Raw genomic sequence first — 24,030 nt, forward strand, 5'->3', positions numbered from 1 at the left:
ACAACTCTAAATATCAACATAAGATACTGCATTTTTCTCCTGTGAGACTCCATAAAATAACAGCTACAAAACCAAAAAGCAGAGAAGAAGAATGAGCACAGAAACCTTTGTATTTAGTCTAGTCTACTCTTCATTGTTAGGTAACACAAACAAACAAACAAAATAACATGAAAAAGCTGAATGCAATTAAAAAGCATTTGTCACATATACTCTTCAGATACAGAAATTTAATTAAAATACTCCCTATAGCAACTGTTGAAATCTTATATATATATACTGTATGTCCTCTCCACTCATCCTCTGTGTATTCCTTTAAAAACATCTCAGTGCACTGATAATATAGCTCTTCATCATGGCCCTGCACCTACTAATGAAAAAGCAAAGAGACACCCGAGTAGAAGTGGGACCTTGTACAAAGCAACACATAACATCTACTGAGTTCTGGTTTTATCTGGACCCTGTCATCAAACTGCAGTGATTGTGCTTTCTTCAATGCTGCATGTGATCCAAATGTGAGGATCTTTGTGTTTTCTGGCAGGTTTACTTCACAACACTGTCTGCTGAGCGCCAGACATGAAGTCCTGCACCATGGCAATCTACTGTATGTGACCAGCCCACAGCCACACAACTGTTCTTTTGATGGCACTTGGGCACTAAGTTAAACAAAGAATGTAAACACTGGGCTGAGAAAAGGTGGGGAAATGTCTGTGGAATAGTTCATATGATGATGCACCTGGTAACTGGTAAATTTTACATTTGGAGTGTGATTATTTCCTCCAGTATCACCAAAGTAGAAATGTCACAATGTTTTATTCTTCATGAATTCAACCACATGTGCAAAGGTAGTTTATAGTATGGCAGTGCAGTGAAATATGAGAGAATGAGTAATAAAGCCACTGTTAATGGGGAAAATGATTCAGCGAAATAATTAAGGGGAAAAAAGCATGTTAGAAGAATAGCTATAACATGCTAACAAGAATTAAGTTGTAATTTCACAAAAAAAGCCATAAATTAAAAAATGTAACTGACATTTTATGTCACAACTCTATGAAAATAAAGTTGTAAAATCCCATCAAGGAATCAAATGTAAAACAATTTAAATGTTTTATATTAATATTCTCTTGTAGTAAACAGGTGAGAACAGCCTGTCAGCTTACGTGTCAGACTGAGTGTCTCTGAGAATCTGAAGTCAAAGGTTCCAAAGACAGGCAGCTTATTGTCATACTGTATATTTCAGGACAAACACAGGAATAGTAGCAACTGTACAGTATGGACAGTCAGCTAATGCTAAAACAAGTAAATATACTTACAACATATTAAGTCTTCTCAAAATATAACCACATTTCAGATATTCTAGAAATGCTGTTTTTCATAATTACTTTTTTTCTGGACTTTTTCTGGTATTACAACTTAACTCTTGTAATATTTTGTCTGTTTTGGAATAATGTTTTTACATTTCCTTCTAAATTACAACCTTATTTAAAATTCCACCTTTATGTTGTTATGTGACTTCATTGTAAAACTAAGGCTTAATTCTTGTAGTATTGCACTTCCTTGTAAAATGACACTTTATTTTTGTAATATAACATTTTCTTTAAAATTACAACTTGTTTTATACTGTTAAGACCACATAATATTGTACTTTCTTGTAAAATTATATAATTTTATTTCTATGCCTTTGGTTTCCTCAAAATGATGTTTTATTGTTATAAAATGTAAAATTAAGACTGTATTTTTGTAATATTGTACTTTCTTGTAAATAGTTTTATTTTTGTAATATTTTATATTACAAGTCTGTTATTAGTAAAGTTACAACTATTCTTATTGAGCAATATGACCATTTCCCACACAGAACTACAACTTTATTTCATAACATTAATTAATGTTTTTTCTCAAAATATCATTATCTTACTCTTGCGATATTAGATTTAATTTTTTCCCAACAGTGGCTCAAATACTACATCATAATTGAACCCATAATGCTGTGAAACATGATGAATTTGTAAAACAAACAAACAAACCAAAAAACTTAACTTCCTTTAGTCTTTGGACTGGAGTATGGTCTGAGTTTGTTTGAATGATTACCATGCTGCATGTGTCAGTGTCCAGTACAGCTACTACAGAGTAAAGATAATTACTGCACATCATTAAAACAATATGTTAAAAACAGAGCACTTGTTTTTCTATATTTAAGCACAATGTACACCCCATGATGTTGTTCCTATTCAACACAAACACAACACCACCAGGGAAATAAGAGATCATGTTATTGCCACAAGGGGACTCCTTGCAGCCCAGACACAATTAAAACAGTGGTTATAATTTCCACTGTGGCCACCCAATCTCATATGTACAAACACAGCACAGGTATGGGCTTTAAATGCAACTTCTGTCTAATGGCACATGGGTACGCTGTCAAGTTTATATAAAGATACATTACTTGTGTGTGACAACAGTCTGAATGCTGAGAATATATGTATAAATGTTAGTAACATTAATGCAACCCCATTTGCAACTGACCTACAGTCAGAGGAGAGAGGGGGCTCATTATGTTGAATCCATCCTTGCTGGCAGGCAGTTATGGGACAGAGTGAGAAGGCCAGAGTCTCCCTTTCCAAACGAGCCAAAGGGTCAACAGTTTATATAGCCCGTCGGCCTATAAAGCAAGTGCACTCAGTTTGTTAGATTTACAAAATATTGCTGGCTTATCCAGAAGTCCAGTATTATTAACAACAACAACAACAAAAAAAAAAAAACACAAAGAAAAATAATGAATTAACCTCTTAAGCCCTAGGGTGCTGGAAGATGTGGCCTTCCTAAACCGTCATACCCAAAATAGTACTGTATGACTGGACCCTGTATGCAAGACACAACACTTAATCAGTTGGGAACGAAAGCAGCTGGGATGCTGGGGTCAACACAATTGGCCATAATGTGTACCCTAATTGGCCCGATGAGAGGTGGTGGGTGGGACTAAAGAGGTTTTGGCCATCCCCTATTGGCTGGCTCTGGGTGGGGGACAGATTTAACAGAATGTCATTTCATTTTGGCCCATCTGAAGTAGCATCTCCCCTGCAGTTTTTGTAAAAGTTAAGATTGACAAATATTTATCAAGAGTGTATATGGATAAATTTAACACTGAACTCATCATTCTTTATAGGCCAACCCTAAAGTAGGAGGTGGTGTGTGAGTCAGGATGGGGCGGGGTAGGGTAGGGGGAGGGGTTGGACTAGGACGACCAAACATCCCCTGCAACTGCCTGTTGGAGAGGTTGGGGTGATTGGGGTGGATGGGGTTTTCTTGAAAACTTCTAAGGTTTTCATGGAAACGGTTACTGCTCTCGTCAAGGCGGTTACTGTCGTCACAAAGGCGATGGTTGCTGTGTGGGTCAGGGGTGGGCCCTCGATCAGGGACATGGATGATGTTGGAGCCACTCTTCCTCCTCAGGGTGGACTCCCGGCTGGATGAGGCCACTGACTGAGTGTCTGAGCCACCATCGCTGCTGGCAGCATTCCCTTCCACTGGGGTGACCCTGATGGTGGTGACAGCCTGAGGGTGAGGGTGGAAAGGAGGAGCAAAGGTAACAGTAGGGGTGAATGGCATATTAGAGTTGGCAGAGTTTGGGTTGAAGTTAAGGTGAGCATAGTTAAAGTTGGGGTTACTGGGGTTGTTGGGATTAAAATTGGGGTTCTGGAAGTTGTTGGGGTTATTGGGATGTAAGGGATGTAAAGGGTGTACAACATGTGGGTGGTTTGTGTATACACCTCCTCCTCCGCCTCCCCCTCCATCTCCTCCCCCTTCACTTTCAGTTTCAGTCCCTGTCACGCTCCTCCGTCCATCCACTGACCCTCCATCCCTCAGCGAATCACAGCTGTCAGTGTGCCTGTTCAGGTCATTGAGGGCAAAAGATGACTGTCGGAGAGACGCTCGCTGTTCAGGTGGTTTCCATCGCCAGGAGCCACTTCCGTCAGTGCTGGGTGGTTTCACAATTGGTTTGTTGGATCTGGACTCCGGGTGGGCTTCAACACGAACAATACTGCCAGATCTTTCTAAACCTCCACCTAAAAGAATGACAAATGAATCATTCAGTAACAATCTTCTACTTTGAACAATAATCATCTTAAATGTTTAACTCCATAAATGTGAAAGCATGGGGCTCATATTGCTGTGACTGCCACTAAGCAGCAGAATATGGCACATTAGCTCCCAGACCCTCTGCAGGCTTATGCTAGGAAGAAAGTATAGAACTAAGCTAGCTCCTTTTCTAACTTACAGTCTTTGAGTGAATCTTAAGTACTCCCACATGCAAAACAGTGCTGATGGTGAAACTGAGATCCAGCAATCACCTGATACTGGGAAAATAAAAGTGTGTTTCCCCAAATGATGAACCTTCAAGGATAAGCCTGGAGACCAAAATCACCAAAATTACCTCCTGATTTATATTTAAAAGGTTATATAAAAACATTTTTTAAGAATTTCCTATAGCTGGCCACTGAAGTATATTACTCGAACAGAAGGAAATTGTACATTTGTTGGCGGATGGTGTTTGTGGGATTGAGTCTAAACAAACTTTAATGTGTGTTAATGATATTGAACAAACATGCCACTCAGTACAACAGTAGGGCTCATTGGTCCATCCATCCATTATCTATTTCGCTTATTCCTGACTGGGGTCACAGGGGGGCTGGAGCCAGTCCCAGCTGACACTGGACAAGAGGCGGGGTCCACACCGGACAGGTCACCAGTCTATCACAGGGCTGACATGTAGACAAACAACCACACACACTCACTCGCTCCTACAGGCAATTTACAGTCACCAGTCAACCTAAGCTGCATGGCTTTGGACTGTGGGAGGAAGGCGGTGTACCTGCAAAGAACCCACGCAGGCACAGGGAGAACATGCAAACTCCACACAGAAAGGCCCCAGGATGGCCGGGGCTCAAACCTCGAACTGGAACATTCTTGCTGTGGTGTGACAGCGCTAATCACTGCACCACCATGCCACCAGGGCTTATTGGTGTGTGTTTTTTAATAGTTTCTGGCCAACAGTGAAGTTCTATGTATAGGAATAATACATATCAGGCTCTGATACACACATAATATTTGTTAGTAGGATACATTCAATGTTGGTTGCTTGTTATGTTTAGGGATTTGTGGACTTAAAAAATAGAGAATACCACCACATTTATCATTTCAAGATTTTTGTCTGTCTTCCACCAATCCAGTATGGAGACCCAGCGTGATGTTTGTGAATCCAGAACCTGATTTAGCTTCTGAAGGAAGCTGAACAAGGAATGCATTCTTGCACTGTAAGTACAGTATATGAGTGTCACAGCAAAGGGTCTGAATACTTATGACCATGTGATATTTCAGTTTTTCTTTTTTAATAAATCTGCAAAAATGTCAAACATTCTGTGTTTTTCTGTCAATATGGGGTGCTGTGTGTACATTAATGAGGAAAAAAATGAACTTAAATGATTTTAGCATATGGCTGCAATATAACAAAGAGGGAAAAATTTAAGGGGGTCTGAATACTTTCCGTACCGACTGTACATAACACCATCACACTAACCCAAAAAAACTAGTGGAGTAGTGTAAATACAGCAGAGATCATGTGCATGTGCAGCTGACTTTACTACTTAAGAAACTTTAGGAAAGTAATGGCCACATGTATTTTGTGAGGAAAATATGTCATCCAATGCAGAGGTGTGGCTCAGTTGTGTGTTTAAAAGTTAGTGCAAACAATGAAGCCCTACAGCACAGACACACAAGCTAAACCAGGTTCTGGATTCACAGACATTGTGGTGAGCACATGAAATCCATTGCTGGTTTTAGTCTCTGTATGGGATTTGTGGAAAATAACCAAAAAATATTGAATCACTGACCTTATCCTTTAAGAAAGTAAGGTTAAACCTTTGACGTTCTTCTTTTTGTTGTATTATATTATACTAAAATTAATGGGACTGCAGTCTATGAAATTTTCTCAGCCACTAATATGTACATATTTATATTAAAGGTGCTACATGTATTATTTCTAAATAATATGACACAATACTGTGAACTCAAGTGAAAATTCAGCCGACTACACTTTTTATACGAGACAATAGCTGAGATGATTGTGAGCCTCTCCTGTGTATTCACCCCACTTTGGACTGCTGAGAGGAGAAGTCGTTTTCTTGATGCTTTCATTCCTTCCACCTCATATCAAATCTAAAACTGAATGGCCTTGTTCCATTTTGTGTGACAGTTGGTTTTATCATCCATCTTATGATGCTCAGTGCAGGGTAGAGGGCAGTTAAGGCTGCCAGTCTTCTCTGTGATCGGCTCATTCTTTATTGTAATTGCACTAATTTCTACTGTAATAAGGATTCATCATTAAGACCCTACATGTAGTACATTCCAGTCTTTTACCACACACTAGATCAACAATATGTATTCCTCTGTTTGCAGTACAGACCTCCTCCCACTGCTCCAGTGGTGGAGGCGGGTGGTGATGGGTCCTGATCTGTCAGGGCTCGGTACCTGATGGATCCACCATCCTCTGACCGAGGAGAATGAAGCAGACCCTGCTGTTTGGATAAGGCTATTACCTGGAAAAAGAGAAGGAGAGTGAAATGCAAGCTATTCTTAATCTTGCTGCTGAGACAATCAGTCATTATTAACTATCCTGCTCCACTGAGTACTATTACTACAACTACCATCCTTTTAACAAAAGACTATTATTGCAGCTGTCAATGAAACATACAGCGTGAAATGATACAGTTTTACTAGAATAAACTATTGAATAAGATTTTGAAGCACACTGATTCTTGAGATACCTCAATACCAAAGCTCCTGGTTTTCTTACACAACTCCACTTGGCAAAAAGGACCATCTTTCCATTTATTTTGCCATGTACTGTAAACACCATTGTACACAGTTTTAAACCCCTTTCAGGTTTGAGCATAACAGGCTTCTTTTCAAATATTTTTATACTACTGTAGCTGTGCTGCTAAAATTTGGGACATGCTGCATTCTAATTAAACATACTTCCAACATAATCAACACATAGAGAGATACTGTATATACTAAACTTATGTGGCAAATTTGTGGATGCTAAACAGTGAAATTGTGTGTTCATCTTTACTAAGGGGTCACAGTGGGGCTTTGCACAGAGGAAAAAAAAAATGCATCAGCAAAGCAAATTGCTGTAAACCTAGACTTCTACATTTCCTTTTTGGCCACACATGTGCAATACAGGCCACAGATAAGCAGAGGTGTACTCACATTAACACAGCTGTAGCTGCGCTCATTTACATCACCAGTGCTGGTAAATACACTGCTAAAAAGAAAAATTACAGTGCCTCGATATTTTGCACATATGATAATTTTCAATAGGTTTAGTAAATATCTGCCTTTGAGTATAATTGCATTTTAGTGGTGGCAGTAAATTTTGAAAGAGTTTCTGAAATAATAAAGTTGACAACAGTATTTGTGCATCCCTGGGAACAACACACAGGTCACTCTCATCTTGTACATAACATGTATATTACTGTAGCTTCAATAAAACTAGGAAACCTGGAGTCCGCTCTGGGGAAATTGAGATGACCTGTTTCCTGTTATAATCACAGAAGTATTCTTGATGCAACTAGCAATATTTTGAGGCATTTATTTTGAACTCAAGTTGCCAAGTCCATGACAACTGAGCAAATTTAATCGATTGATGAAGGCTCTGAATTTTGGATAAAAGCTCCACAAAAAGCAAGTACACCTTAAGTTAAGATTAATGTTCAATTAACTCCCTCTCTTTTGTGTTCACCCTTCTGAACCTGATAGATGTGTTTGACACAGTGAACCACAAGACCCTCCTCTTAACCCTTAAAAGGTTGGGTGTCCTAGGTTATGCACTGTCTGTAGTTGCATCCTACATGATTGGTCATTTTTAATAGGTGACATGGAAGATATCATTGGCTAACCACTGCAGGAATAGGGGCCCCTCAAGGCTGTGTTCTGGGACCCCTCCTCTTCTCCTTCTGTTGTCCTACACTCATGTGGCTTCTCCTACCAGTGCTATGCTCAGGATGCCCAGTTGTTCTTGACAGATACTTCAGAGTGGATATCAAGCTACCACCTAAAGCTTAACCTGGACAAGCTGGTACTGATATTTAATTTTAATAACTAGTGTAGAGAATAATTAGTGGTTTAACTGATAATGAAGACTGAGTTGCAAAACCAAAGAAAAAAGCACTTGATTGCTGGCTGCCTGATCATGCATTTAGTTGTTTGTTTGAGAGGGGATGCACTTCAAAATTGTGCCATTTTGGACAAAGGTGTCTGCCAAATGATTGTAATGTAACAAATAACTGACTTGCTTTCGATACATGACAAGCAAATGGATGGATGGATAAATGACAGATAGACGTTTAAGTAGATAAAAAAAAAAAGATCAACCTGCATAAGACGAGGTTGTCCCCCAGCACTGAGTGGCCTGCAGGGGAGGGTGGTCTTCTCAGTCACTCTCAGCCACTTTTCCCTGACTGACCCACTGCCATCCATAATGCTGTCCTCTGATTCACTCTCCTGATCTTTACTGGTGGGGTTCTCCTCCTCAGGAATGTGAACCAGCTGGGAGGATCCAGGCCGGGACTGAATAGAGACTCTGGCCCCACTAGCCAATCCAGTGCTGCCATTATGGGTCAAGTGATTATGGTTGGGCATAGGAACAGAGCTAGCTGCTAGCTTCATGTACTGAACTGGGATATGGGCTCCAGCACGCAGCTCTGCTTCCTGCGCAGTCACTGAAGGCAGGTGGGCTCCACTGCGGAGCTCTGCCTCCAGGCCCATGGCAGAAGGTTCAGAGGAGCAGCGCAGCTCCATGTTCCTTTGAGGAGATGAGGAGGAGGCTGGCCTTATTCCATCCATCACCTGTAGGGACAACTTCCTGTTGTCATTTTTATTCTTCCACTGGCTGAGGAGCTGCTTGGATCGAGTTGAATCCATTGAAGCATGGATGGCGGCGTGACGCCGAGGAATGTGCCCCTCCTCCAGTGAAGAGCCTCCGTGGGACCTGAAATATCATAATAGAGGATTAGTATGGAGCCCAGTGGCTGTCATGGACAGAACAAAGCAGACAAAGCTAAACAAAATAATTTGTACTCTCAACAAATTGCATTCTCAAATTCATAATCTGTCCACACAAATGATCAGTTTGTGCATTTGAATAAACCTTGGACAACAATGAGTTCACTGTGAATTCTTAAACATTATTTTAAAGTTTTAATAGTGATGCTTGAAGTTATGTTATGGAAAGTCCTGTCTATTCAAAGCCCCAAGCCCCCCTCACCCTGATAAGCTACACTACTAGACTCCATAGAGGGTTCCTGTGCTAAAAGACAACTACCACACAGGTCCAGTTGCAAACTTGTATATGTTGTAGTAGCTAACACTTATCATTAGTTCTCTTCTTTTAAATCAGTGCAGCTTAGTGCACTAATGCTGTGAGTGACTGATTTCTAGCTGACTTTTGGCAATTTTGAGGCCAGTGGCAACTAAAATGCAGTTGGAAACAAAGTGGGATCTGCAGTGTAGCAGAATATCAGTCACAACAAATCAAATCAAATCACTTCTGCCTTCTCTATCAGTGACCAGTCTACCAGAGCACTTCAAAAGTTTGCATGGAGAAAATGACATAACATGAAAATTGTTTCCACAGAATAACTAAGAGCTAGAGTAGTGAGTATTTCAATTTAAAAGCTTGGGAACTTGGAAACTTTTGTTTACTGTGTTGTTCTGGATTTGAAATCAGTTTAATAAAAAGTAATAATTAGATGAGTAGCCAAACACAACCACATGAACAGTTTGACTACATGACAGAGGCATTCAGCTACCAATACTTGGCATTAGTTAATGATAAAACCACCTTAACAACTCTCATTCTGTGTGTTTGGCAATGTTTCAGTTAACTGTTACTGTTGCACCCTTTCACTCCTCTTGTTTTAAATTTGGGGCAGCCAGCTCTCTGGTGATTTGCTCAAACACCAGTGTGTGGTCCAAGAGACCAGCAGCTTTCTCTAAGAGCCCTGTCTATCATCTTGCTTCAGAGTGGTCCTTTAAGAGGATTTCAAATTAGTTGCTTCCTCAGTTACACCCACACAGATCTTCCTGCTCTTTCCTCGGATGAGAAGTCAATTCTATGAAATCTCAAATCACTTTTCCAGTTATCTCAGTGTTTCTTCCACAAACAGTGGTGACAGGCAGAAGACAGACTGCTCATGGAAACAGAGGAGCAGCAAGAAAGCTAAGCTGTTGAAATGATCTATATTCCAATTAACAGAGGAGCAGCAAGAAAGCTGTTGAAATGATCTATATTCCAATAAAATACAATGGTTAGACTGAGTTAAATGTTATGAATAACAAGTGATATATGATTATGAATAACAACTGATATATGATTATTTAAACCATAAGCATCACAGATTATTATGTAAACAGTAAATGATCTACTCTGATAAATGTCTAGTCATTTACATTAATTAAGCTACATGTATTTATTATAGCCTCCGATGTAGCTATGCTGTAGCCAGTAACAGCTCACCCAGCAACTGAGTAGGATATGGTTGATGAATGAAGAGGTTGACTGAAAAGACTCATCATCATTAACAGTTAGGTTTTCATCCACCTGTACCCTAGAGCAGAAGACGTAAACATTTGTTTTCCTATAAAATTCATTAAAATGTTGTGCAACTATTCCTGCAGCATAACCCAAGCTTAAATTAAATGACTGCATCAGTACAATCATTATCTGTACCGCTTATTCCTAAACAGGGTTGTGGATGGCCTGGAGCCAATCCCAGCTGACACTGGGCGAGAGGCAGGGTCCACCCTGGACAGGTTGCCAGCCTATCACAGGGCTGTATTGGTTCGTGTATTTGGTATATCCCAAATACATATTTTCACTCCAAAGAGGTTATATTTTGGTTCTATGTATATGTATCTGTGTGGGATTGTGGACAAATGGCTGAATGGATCATCAGCATACTTGGTACAGACATTGGTGGGGACCAACCTTAGAAGTAATTAGATTTCGGCTGACAAAGGTCAAAGGCCCAGGTCACAAAAAATAACAACAACAACAAAATCCCTATCTTTAACATGGGGCAAAATTAGTAAAATTCATATCTCCATCAAAAGTTATGAAAATTTGAAATTTGACACGCATGTGTAGGGTGGTAATATCTATCAACAGACCAAATGTCATCCATCTTTGATCCGGGTTCCAGACCTGACTTAAATTTAACTCTGAAAACCCGATTTAACACATATTTTCTGCCATAACTTGGCCTGTAATGAAGATAGAACCCTGAAATGACCAGGTAATTTGCACAGTATAACTCTCTATCATACCCTAGAAGATGATACAGCTCTAATGTGGATCAAGGATTTTAGGACATATTTTGTGTTGTTCTGGATCTCATTTTTCACAAGGGACCCATTTGAGTGAGCGAATGTTGTGCTTTGGCGGAGGTACATGTGCTCTATGAGCGCTCTTGTTTACATGTAGTTTAGTTTTACAATGTATTGTCAGTATTTTAAGTTGGCTCAGTCATTGATCACTCTGTTGCTCTCCCAGCTTTGATTACTGATGATCAGTTTTAAGGGCAACATGTCAACATGTCATGTGACACGCATGTCATGTGATGCGCGTCACACAACTCCCATAACACTCACAGGGAGCAGCGTGAATTTAGTGCGGGACTACCAAAATGGGTGAGTACTTGCTGGAAAATTAGGACAATAGTGTATCCTGAAGGGTTGACAAGCAATCACCTGTGATGATGTGCATTAGTTTAAATATTTATCTCATTTGTCTTCTCTCTCTCTCTGTTCATGTGCTTTATGTGTAAATATTGTAAATAAATTACCATATATCTGAAGTTCCCAAGAATCAGAAAAGCAACTTCTGCATCTGGAAATATATTTCATATATTTATAAACCTGTGTTGTACCTGAATGCACACTATATTTGTGATGTTGCCTACAAACACAGTATATTGTGGCTGCTTTGTGAAAAATGTAAACTGTAGTCTCTCCATCCTGCAACAATTAGTAGCTAGCTAGGCCACCTAGTAATTAACATAAATTAGCTGATTATTGGCAACTGACATTATTATACTTCCCAGGAATTCTCATCAAAATCTGCTTCTGCTTCTCTGAAAATACTTGCAGGCTCCTAGGTTTTTCAACATGAAATAAGTGTTCTCCAAATCTCATTAATGTTTCCATGCAACTGTCATAGAACTGCCATTTAATTTTACAGTTAAGCAAAGTTATAGGTCCGCTCCCAAACCAAACCTGTGGATAAAGACACTTATTAAAACTGTTACCTTGGCAGTGTGCTGCTGCTGAAGGTCATCATGTTGTCACGGTTCCCTGGAGGGTTGGATGGAATTATCACTTCCACCTCAGCACTAGCTCTCTTCAGATTGGTCAGAGAGGGCTCTCGGTAGGAGGAGCTTCGTGTCAGGATGGGCCCTGCTTGTTTGGGAGACAAGGTGTGGGAAGAGGTCCTTGTGATAATGGGCTCTGGTTGGCTGGGAGCCAGGGTGTGGTGGCCTATCAAGGACAAAAAGAAATCATTAATGTCGAATTTAAAAAGTGGGTGATTTGAAGTTAGTGCACTCACTGGAAGTGGGCATTTCTAAAGGTTTACAACTAGACAGCACTCTGCCAAGGTATTACACTCAAAAGCAATATTCCCATGACAGCTTGACCCTGATGAGTTGTGTGTCTGTCTGTTTGACCGACTGCTGGGCTTAGCTACACTCATGAGGTGCAGCTCAGACAGGCCAGAGCAGGAAAGACAGGAAGCCTGTTCTCTGACTGTGTTCACCTAAAGTCCCTCCCAGAGGGTTGTGCAGAGGTGGTGCTTTAGAATGTAACCGCCATGAAACAATCAGAAATACTGTAACATTTTATTTCTCCGATTCACTGTTTTGTTTTGCTAGTGCTGCTCCCTCTCTTCGTTCACACACTGGCTCACTCGAACACTGCTGCTCTCTGTTTGTATTCCACCAAGAGTGTGGAGTAGATTTAGAACACAGGCAGTGAAATTTGGGCGTGAAGATACAAAGAACAGCTGTTAGGTACAATTTTGTTCAGTGTCTTTAGGACCAGGCATCAAACAAGCAGCAACAAAAATGAACCCGAGTGGAGATAGGTTCTGATTGTTATGGCAACTCGCTCTCCCTCTCTCTCTCTCCGTGGCAAGTAAAGTTTGGTTGGGAGTGAGTTACCAACACAGCTGTGGCTAGTGAACTCATTATCTAGGACCTACTTAACCGGCAAGGAAAGGGTCATCTGTTGCCAGTTCATTGTGGAACCTGTCAAAATCTCCAGCGACACTGTCATCATGCCTAACTAGTTCAAATTACCTGTGAGTTTGTGACTCTCTAGCTCTGTCTGCACCATTCCTGCCTGCCTGCCTGATTCACCTGAGTGCTCCTGGCATTTCAGCTACAACTACATATTCACCTGAGAGCTCCTGGCATTTCAGCTACAACTACATTTCTCCTGCCTGCTTGGCTCACTTGTATGCTCCTGGCTCCCAAGCTTCATCTACACCTCTCTGGCCTGATTGACTCACCTGCATGCTCCTAGCCTCCTGGCTACACCGACTTCTCTCCTGCCTGCTTGACTCAATCATGTGCTCCAGGCTCCTCAGCTACAACTACATCACTCTTGCCTGCCTGACCCACCAGTGTGTCCTGCGCTCTCTAACCGTATCCATTACACTGCCTGCTGGCTCAGCTCGCCTGTGGTTCCCCGGCCTATCAGCTCCACAAACACCTCAGCGGCTGGCATCACTTTCCCCAGTGAGTCCCAATTTCTTCAATCACTACACAATCTCCAGCGCAAATCAACTCCTCACCAGGTCCAGTTGGCTCACCCGACCCTCTGGCTTACCAGCCCGGCTTTGCAGCCTGCTTCCCTGCGTCAACATGTCACTTATCAAATCTGTCATTATTCATCATCATTCCTATATAGTTTACACTCTGTGGACTGTCTGACACCACAGTGATCGATATATATCAGACATATACTGTATATTGTACTCATGATAACTCAGCAAGTCAAACGTTATGTTATGAATTACATGTAACCAGCGGGTTGGCCACACCTATACCACCAGGTGAGCAATTTGAAGTGTTGATCATGGATATAAATACCACCCCTGGAAAAGCTGTTGGGATAAGCAATTGCTGTGTTGGTTGCTGTCCTGAAGTGAAGTTCAGTCTTCCTCAATTGATCTGTATTCTACTGTCCTCAGATTATTTAGGAGATTACGGCATGCTTCTCCACAGGTGATAATTGATGCGCGATTCTGCAGGAGTTGGCATCTGTCACACATGTTGTACCAAAACGCCGCAGTGTGAGACGTGGCCAGTGGTAAGCCAGTACTTGTTGAGTCTATATGAATCTGACCTCTTGAAACGGGAGGGACAATATTCTTTAAATATTGAGATTTACTAAAATTTAGTGTCTGGGTTACATACAGTAGGCCTGTATATTGGCCCAGTCACAATTTTGGCGTTGTCAGCAGGATCTGCAGGACAGAGACATGATTTGATTGAGTCACTGTAGTTTTGGTTTTAAGTGTATTATTGTTTGATAAGGCTAACATGAAGTTTGTAAGGCAAAGCAGCAGGGTGCCCTACATGGGACAGGTTGACCAGCTGGAAATATTGGGCCTGTAGCAGCGGTATTCCTTTCCCTCCAGTACTGCCATGGCCAATGAACTCCAGGAGTTGCGGGAACTTGTGCAGCAGCTGCAAGCAGAGAAGGACCATCTCCTAAAAGAAAGAGAGCTGAAATGCAACCAGGGCCTAGCAGGGTATCTTCATCTGGCACTGGTTCGAGTGTGGACCAGTCTGTTGTTTCTCAACACCTTCTTTATGTCCCTAGAGAAAGAAAATGCCCTGTGTTTAGAAGGACTTGTGGTATTGGCATAGATGAATGGGAAGAGGAAGTTCAAGCTAGTATGAGAGCTAGCCGCTTAGGGCCCTCAGATCAAGCGCTTTTTAAAAATTTTTGATCATCTTGAAGTGGAAGCTATGGATGAAATTCAATATCGGCCTAGGGCTGAACAGGAGGACCCAGAGCACATTTTGACTCTTACAGGAGCTGTATGGGTGTTCTAAATCTTAGGTTTCACTAGAGGAAAACATTTTCTCATGCAAACAACTTGAGGGTGAGTACTTGCAAGACTATTCCCATGCTTTGTGTGCATTAATGGACAAGGTTGTGGCTAGTGCCCCTGGTAAGATGGCTAATTCTGCTGTGTTGCTTTGTGATCAGTTTGTAGAAAATGTTAATGAGCCTGCTCTTCGCAAGGAATTGAAGTGGCTAGTTCACAATGATTCAGGGCTTTCCTTATTGGATGTTTGGGCAGAAGCTATCAGGTGGGAGCGTGAGGGTAGGTCCAACACTACAGGTAGTGGTTACCCTGCTTCCCCCTTTTTACGGTGTGCAAAGTGTTGCAATTAAAGGTTTAACCGACTGCTCGACTAATCCTACTGTAACTCAAATTGCTGAATTAGGAAACATGCTACAGAAGCAGCAGGAACAAATTGATCAGTTGACATAGAGCTTGTTAAAGTTGCAGGCACCGACACATGCAGTTAGGACAGACCATTCAAATGTAGTTTGCAGGCGATGCCAGTAAGCAAAACACTGTGATAATGACCGGGTTCCTTTTTGAAACTCTAATTCTGGTCTGATCACTCCTCCTATTGTGGCTGCCATGCCCAGTTTTCAGCTGACAGAAAACTAGCTCCCTTTAGTGTGCAGAGCCAACCACTAGGAGGGGATGCTACTGGCTCAAAGGACGATGGCTTGGTGGATAGGTTGTTCGCTCCCTGCCCCCAGGTACTTGTTAAGTTAGCAGGTGTGGATGTGAAATGTTTGTTGGACATGGGGTCGATGGTGTCTACTGGAAAGTTTTTTCAAAGAACACTTTCAGGATAAACTTCAGCCCTGCCATTGGTTGCAGTTTGGAACCAGATGTAGAGGTGTTGGGCAAAGTTATTCCTAGGAAGGGTGTGCTAGTAGTTAAAGATCCACCAGGCCCATCGTTAGATCTGAGGTCCCAGGAATATTGGGTATGAATATTATTCACAGTTAAGATGAACTCTTTAACCAGCATGGACCTGTTTTGTTTGACCTCCTTGCAGTACAGAGTGCCCCAGATCCATGGCAGAGAGCCTTGCAATTGTGTCACCAGGCTAGGACTCAGCCCTCTGGGAATAGGACAGGCTTCGCAAGAGTTCGTGGTAGGAAGCCTGTTCATATACCTGGAGGTGTTCTTAAGATGGTTGCTGCTTGTTCAGCTCACTTTGGGTCCTTTGGTGCAGTCCTAGTTGAGCCGGTAAGTGAAAAGAGCCTTCCTGAAGTGCTGTTGGTGTCACCATCTTTGGTGTGGGTTGCTAGGGGAACAGTATACATACCAATTGTTAATGTAGGTGATTCTCCAGTCACATTGTACCGCCGGGTTGTAGTGGGATTACTGACTCAAGCAGAAGTTGTCAGCCTACCTGCAGGGCTTAGTAACTTGCACAGTCAGTCAGCGCAGGTTCCTGCAGCTATTAACTCCCAGGTTAGGGGGGTAGTTCACTACAGGAGCAGATTCAAGCTCTCAATCTATCTGTACTCTCAGAAGCAGAGCAGGGAAATGTGAGATCTTTGCTGTTGAAACATGAGTCTGTGTTTTCTGAGTTTGAAGGTGACCTTGGTTGCACAAACTTAATTTCTCACAATATCCCTCTGCTAGATGATGTACCTGTACAACAGCAATATAGGCACATACCTCCCTCTGATTATGAGACAGTTAAAGTGCATATATGCCAACTGTTGGAGACCCAGGTTATCAGGGAGAGTAGTAACCCCTATGCCTCCCCTATTGTCCTCGTTAGGAAGAAGGATGGCAGTCTTCACCTGTGTTGATTACAGGCACCTGAAACATAAGACCAGGAAGGAAGTCTTTCCCCTCCCTCAGAATCAGGTGGCCCGAATACTGCACCTCCTTCTTAATGAAGAAAAATTTCTCCAACTTAGCCTTGAGTCCTTTTTGTTGTGGCTCAGCACTTGATCAACTTGAAAGGGAAAATTTCTTCAACTTAGCCTTGAGTCCTTTCTGTTGTGGCTCAGCACTTGATCAACTTGATTCAAATGCTCATCCACACTAGACGAGAAGGCAATAATGTTGTCCAAATAAAGTAGCAATGACTGACAGTGCTGGGCTCCAAATATTCTTTCCATCAACCACTGGAATGCACTTGATGCATTGCACAATCCAAATGGCATCTGATTAAACTCAAATAAACCAAAAGGTGTGCAAAAAGCAGTCTTTGGCTTGTCCTGCTCAGTTACTGATACTTGGTTATAACCACTAGCCAAATCCAAGGTAGAAAACCATTGTCCCCAGACAAGGCATCCAAAGACTCCTCATTCTGAGAGGGGAGTCTCTACTGACCCAGGAAAGGTCTCTGCAGTGGCAAAGTGGCCTTGTCCTACCAATACGAATGAGCTTAGGCCTTTTCTGGGCTTTGCCAGCTACTACAGGTGGTTTGTGGACAGCTTCGTGGTTGGCAGCCCCGCTCCATCGGCTGGTGACAGTCATCTGAGTTGAGGACCCAAAAAAGCCAGGACGTTTCATGGGGGAGAAGCTTGGTCAGAGTACTGTGAAAACAGCTTTAAAGATTTGAAAGCTCGGCTTGTACGTGCACCTACCCTTGCTTTTGCTAACTTCTCTCTCCTTTTTATTCTTGAGGTCGACGCTGGCCATAGCAGCTTGGGAGCCATATTGTCCCAGGAGCAGGATGGCCAGGTGAGACTGGTCGCTTATGCCAGCAGGAGTTTATGCCCAACAAGAAAAAAATTATAGGTCTATGAAGTTGGAGTTTCTGGCCATGAAGTGGGCCATGACTGAAAAATTCAGGGAGTATTTGTGGGGCCAAAAGTGTGGTGTTTGGACTGATAATAACCCATTAAGTCATTTAGAAACTGCAAAATTAGGAGCTACTGAACAGCGATGGCTGAACTATCTGCTTTTGATTACAGTATTCCTTATCGGCCAGGCCACATTAATAAGGATGCAGATGCTTTTCAAGACAGCTGGTGGCTCCAGTCTCACAAATGGTGGAACCATCTCTCCCAGGAACTGCGATACCTGTGGCTTTGCAGGTGGCTACGGGGGAGTGTGTGGACCAATATGCTGAGCAGTCAGCAGTGATAGCTCTTCCATCTCGTACAGATACTCATCTGATCTGATCTTTCAGCCCTCCAGAGGGCTGACCCCACCATTAGCACCTTTATCTCGTTTTGGGACAGCCAGAGAATGCGCAATCAGGCTGAAAAGGAGAGACTGACTTAGACCTCTTGAAACAGGAGGGACAATATTCTTTTGTATATCATATTAGCATGACCAAACTTTTGGGAGTGAGCAAACCAGAACCAAGATCTTCCAGCCATATCATTATATGGGCCGTGACACACCAGTCAGCCATCCACCACCACTGGGCTGTTGGTGAGCTCAGCCTTCCAGTATGTCCTGCACTGGTGGGACTAGTCCACCCTCTCGGTAACTTTTCGGCAGATTGGGTGAGTTGAATTGGCATCGGGCCAATTGGGTTTCATCAGTTAGAGATCACTCTGATTGGCTGTTCAATCAATGCATGAGAAGAGAATGCTTCAGCAACTATGATTGTATATAAAAGCTGGACAACCCCACCATGATGTCACCTGTTGGTTTTCTGAAGAACAGTTCTGACGCTTGAGTCTGGCCATTGCCATATTAGTAGTGCTTCACTCTGCCTGTTATGTTTTAAATCCAAAAATGGGCAAAGAGGCGGATCATGAATAGTGTGCATTAGACAGCTGGCAGCTATCCACCAATGGCATGACTCTCCCGCCTGTCACTCAAAGTGGCCACACCCTTAATTATTCATAACTTTTAGTCTCAATGTAATTTAAATGGGCAAGTCATAAAAAAAAATTCCACCTGTACAGTAATCATGGAAGGGGAAATTAGCTAACAAGAACAAAACTGTTTTTTGTACCAGGCTACAAACATGTTTATTTTTGCTGTAAAGTTGGACATTATAAACAGTGGAGTTTATGGGGATTGACTCCCTTTTGGACACAGCCTCAACTGGCCATTTGAAGAACTTTTAGCACTTCCAGACTGGCTTAATTTCTTCGCCTTGGAGGTTACCGCTTGTTTGGTAACAATCTGCCTGATGCTGGGGTATCAGTGATCTTGCCCATTTAGTGCAGTTTCTTCTTGTTCTTTTGCCTCTGCAAACACCTTTCTTCTTCCACAAACAGAACACCAGTGTTATTTACAACTTCTCATCAGACATATGTATATTTTATTCGAAGTAGCAATAAACAGCAGCTGTGTTGAGCGAGTTTGTTTATGCTTGTTTCCACTGTCTAGTTCTTCTTCTTTCCCTTTCTGAATGGTGAATACAGATACTGCCACCTGCTGGCAGGGGGAGTTGTTTCTCTAATGCAGGTGCAGAACAAACATGCTAGTTAGCCATTGGCTATATTATGTGCGGTGTGTTCAAGTGCCACTTTTTCAACCCAACTGGCCTGACAAAGGCAACGTGAGGCAATGCAGCAGTCGGCCATTGCTGCTAGTTCTTTCATGTCAGCTTGGTGTGTTTCTGTCCTAAGGGTTATTACATGTATCTGGAAATGTATTCTTGAAGCTGACACATTATAGTGATGTACATCCGGCAGGCATGGTTTACCTTGGTGGCTGTTACTAATTGCTGTTTGGCTAACATTGGGTAGGGAAGAGAGGGGTGGCTCTCTCAGGATGGGGGGTGGTGGTCGACTTCTGGATCGATCTTCGCTGGGCTGGAAATTCCCCACTGCATATACACCCTGCATACAAACATACACAAAGTGAGATGCAGAGGGGCATGCAGAAAAGCATAAAAAGTTTGATAAAATCCAGTTTCAGCCATGTGGCAGCCATGGCAGCACCTCAGTCCTACAGCAAGAGCTTTTAGTGAAGCTTTTTTAAATTAGAGAACTGATGCAATGATGTAATCATTAACTATTAATAGTTTAAAGACAGTACAAAAAATAATTTTTAATCTTTTGTAATCTAAAATCTTTACTTTTTAGAGCAAATTATTTCCATTATCACACTATCAGAAAATTAACCTGGAGCCTCCCTTCGCCATAACATGGTGGAACATGAAAGACTATCTGGTCGGTTCCACTGTATTTTTCCCAAATGTTGGTCAGTATTTACATGAGGGTGGGGTTGAGCATCTCACACCCAAATACAATGCAGCTTGAATGTCAAGTCAAGGGCCACAATCCTCACTGATCATGGTGCAAGTAATGAAGACTGTATGAACAGTTTATCAAACAACTGTTGCAGAAATGTGACCTCCACTGACAATTTGCTAAAGTGAAGTGAGAGAAGTTCCAGTTTTACCTCTAAACCAGTAACAGTGTATGTTTACACACTGTGCTTATACCATTAACATTTAAAACTCGGTTGACATTTAGCCAATTACGGGTAAAAAGCCCTGCCACCACCCACTCTCTCCCCATGTGAGTTCCTAACTCGATTTAGTACTACCTCCTGAGGGCCGTCAAAGTTTAGCTCCAAACTTGGCTCCAAAGTGTGCGGTGGGCAGAGGGCATCAGATGCCAGATAAGAACCTGAGACAAGGGGTATACGTTCTGTTACAGCCAGGTAGGTTCCTAGAGTGAAAAGGCCTTTATGGACACAGGCAAATAGTAATAACACATGTCAAATATTGATTAAAGTTGCTACAGTTCACATAATTTTTTTGTATTTCAAAATGTAAGTGTACTTGTGCTTGAATCCTTCAGTGTCATCTGTGGTGCCAATTATTAAGCAAAAATAATACCATACACGGTCAACTCAAATACTCCACAGGGCAATACAGGCAAAACAGTTGAACATCTGAAGGTCTTTAAAGAGCCCATGGCACTTGTCCTTGTTTATTTAGCTATCTATAATGTCACAACAGTGAATAATCATTTTAGATGTGAATGGGGTGTATGTATGTCCTAATATTTCTATGCAAAAGCAACTGGGTTTATACAAAGTTTATCAAATTAATTAATGCTGTTTGTTGTGCTGTCCGCTTTCATATTCTGGCTCGAACATGTCAGGTAGGATTTAAGGTGTTGTCACCGTCAAGAACGTAGCCTGTTTGTCATTTTTTTGTCCCCCGTCAAGGTGTGCTTCCCCTGTTCAAAAATCGGTTTCATGTAGCGACCCCCTCAGTGGTTGTGGTTAGGATAATGTTAGGATTCAGGTTAGGGAAAACACATCTTGATCGAGAAACACATTTCGACACAACACTGGCAGCAGGAGTTGTGCACGTTCTCGAAATGTCGTCTTGTTTTTAGGAAGAGGCTCTTCAGTTTTATCATTCTGAAATAATTACAGACTATTTGGAGTTTGCAAAGCTAATCTAGCGGTATCCAAGATTAAACATTAAATGGCTGGAAACAAGCAAAATGAGCAGCCATGGGCTCTTTAAACACACAGTCACATTTTCATTCTGTTAATGTTGTTTCATTTATTGGAGTGTCACAGTTTAGGAAAGCTGTTTGCATTAAACTGACTTTTCTGCATTGCTTTTACATGCATTTATATTTGGGCCACCCTAAATGTACTTTAGCCACCAAACTCTGGGACTTACTGACCCATGCAACCAGTGCTTAAAATATTAGCATCTATCCCTGTACAATGTAGAAAATATAGACACAAAAGATTAACTGCTGAATAAAAAGGTGTCCTGTTGCTTGACTGGTGCTGTTGATATGTACACATCAGCTGTGGTGTAGCTCCAGTGGCTGCATGTGCTACCAAGCAACACTTTAACAACTAGTTATAAATCCAGCTTAAGACAGCTACATTTTCTGTTAGAACAATATGCATCCACATTTAAACTTTCAGGTCATTTGTCTAAAAATCCATACTCTTTGTAAAGGTTCATACTGAAAAGACAGCACTCTTTAACTGGTTAAACTTCTGTCCCCACTGGCTCTCTGTTCACCTGCACTGTGTTTTAGTGCAGATGAACTTTCAGTGTTCATGTTTTATCAGCTTACGAATATCATGTTTGTGAAATAATAAAGTTTATTACTGAAAAAGTAAGAAGATTCTGCTTTGTGCTTCCAAAAATAGGCACTTGTCTTGTTAATCCTAACCCAGAGCAGTACTGATGCACTGCAGAACAGAGAAAATTGGAGGCTGCCAACCAGCCTCAGTGTATCTTCTTTTTTTCATTTCTACTCCTACTGATATGGCCAGGTGAGCTTTGGATAAGCCCGATCTATGATGTTGGAAACTAAGTGGGGCCGTGTTTGGTCAGTATCGGCATGGGCGACCACTGGGTTGGGTGTCAGACTAGCAACATGGCCCTGTAGCACCCCTACTGCTACAAGAAATGGCAGTCACTTGCCGCCCATTACGCCAGTGGTCATGCCATCACCACTCTAACTGATAGGTGGTACAAAGCCACTTAAAGTAAGTAATCATCAATGCTATTCAGTGTGTAACCACACAAAGAGATGCTAAAAATCTTGCAACTTAATCACAAAGATCATATTCCCAGGTCAGTTATCTATTTGCCAAAAAATATAAGACATCGACCAGTCAAATGTGCTCAGTTTAAACTGTGTTAAGTAACTGGTGATTATTCATCATGTGCTGTAGAGCTGATGTTCTGGAGCACAACCTCGGATGTCTGTAGCCAATGTTTCTTTCTGCAGGAGAAAGCAGGACAACAGAAGTGTGGGCAGCTGAAGAGGACTGTGTTGGTGTGTGTGTGTGTGTGTCTGCTCACAAGTGTAACTGCTATAGTTCAGCTCATGCCTGTATGTGTGTATACTGGATATGTCTATTTGAGTGTGTGGGCTAGAGGGTAATGGTGTGTGGGAGGTATTATACTGTGTGAGTATCCACCAGTTTCTACATCTACTATTTTCTATCAGCCCATAAAGATGTACTGAATCAGGTTGCAGTAACAATCCTGCATCTCAATATTGTTTGTTAAATAATATTATGTTTATTTTGCAGCAACCTTTTATGAAAAGACAGTGAATTGTGGTATGTACAGTATCCATTAGATCTATATACCATGTCAGCTCAGACATACAGTATGTCAACAGCTTAGCTACTGTTCAAAATCCTGGTACAAGGGCAAATGCCGCAGGTAACTGTGTTGATGTTACTGTTTGTCAGCCCTAAATGACTAGTTATGCTCTTAATATATAACAGGCCCAAAATATGACTTAAAAAAAAATCCTCTATTGACATCATATGCCAACAAAAATCTACGTGATTATGTATATAGTGCAATGAATTTAGTGCACAATTTTAAAAGCATAGGTTCACACACCTTAACACAATACTCACACTGTGCTTGTTCCATGCAAGTACAGCAGGTGATTAAATGATAAAGACTGTAACTTTATAAGATAGTCAAGGTATGACTAACTCAAACTGTTTCACATTAGATTAACTTTGTATGTATGTATATTGTAATGTATTTTTAAATGGAACAAGGATTTTGTCCCACATCACTTGTTTAACATTGCTTTGGAGAAGGACCTCTCCACAGCCTGCATAGACAGAAAGAACAATTACAGCTAGATCAAACGTCAAAGTGTTTATTTGTGGTATGCACGTGTTTCCCCGTACAATGAAAGAACAGTCCGTGCTGGGGGTGGATGGGGGCCTTGAGGATGGAGGCAGCTTTTCTACACACCCTGCGGTGGTAAACGCTCTGCAGAAAGGGCAGTGGAATCCCGGTGATCTTCTCCACAGTCTTTACCACTCTCTGCAGGTGCTTGCGGTCCATAGCAGTAGTGCTGCCATACCAGACAGTGATGCAGCTGGTCAAGATGCTCTCAATGATGCAGCTGTAGAAGTTGCAAAGGATCCTAGGCAACATGCCAAACCTCCTCAGCCTCCTCAGGAAGTACAGC

General features: G+C 41.8%; 1 protein-coding gene and 1 long non-coding RNA gene across 4 annotated transcripts in view; one reads left to right on the forward strand and one right to left on the reverse strand.

Annotated features, from left to right (window-relative positions):
* Positions 1-1,743: 1,743 nt before the first annotated feature.
* LOC109971379 (phospholipid phosphatase-related protein type 4-like) overlaps positions 1,744-24,030 on the reverse strand; it is an 81,993-nt gene continuing 59,706 nt past the window's right edge. For both annotated transcript variants that reach the window (XM_020619586.1, XM_020619585.1), the window contains exons 7-11: positions 19,791-19,926; positions 12,363-12,591; positions 8,431-9,046; positions 6,458-6,590; positions 1,744-4,061 (exon numbers count right to left, since the gene is read on the reverse strand). In XM_020619586.1, the coding sequence (XP_020475242.1) occupies positions 3,148-4,061; positions 6,458-6,590; positions 8,431-9,046; positions 12,363-12,591; positions 19,791-19,926 (2,028 nt within the window). In that variant the 3' untranslated portion in view covers positions 1,744-3,147. The remainder of the gene's footprint in view (positions 4,062-6,457; positions 6,591-8,430; positions 9,047-12,362; positions 12,592-19,790; positions 19,927-24,030) is intronic.
* Positions 13,510-19,007, forward strand: LOC109971380 (uncharacterized). Of its 2 annotated transcripts, XR_002276544.1 has the most exons (4): positions 13,510-13,850; positions 16,209-16,402; positions 17,804-17,860; positions 18,094-19,007. It is a non-coding gene; the product is annotated as an uncharacterized LOC109971380 (long non-coding RNA). The 2 variants fall into 2 exon arrangements; XR_002276545.1 differs by lacking the exon at positions 16,209-16,402.

Source organism: Monopterus albus, unplaced genomic scaffold (genome assembly GCF_001952655.1).
Source record: "Monopterus albus unplaced genomic scaffold, M_albus_1.0 scaffold223.1, whole genome shotgun sequence".
NCBI lineage: Eukaryota > Metazoa > Chordata > Actinopteri > Synbranchiformes > Synbranchidae > Monopterus > Monopterus albus.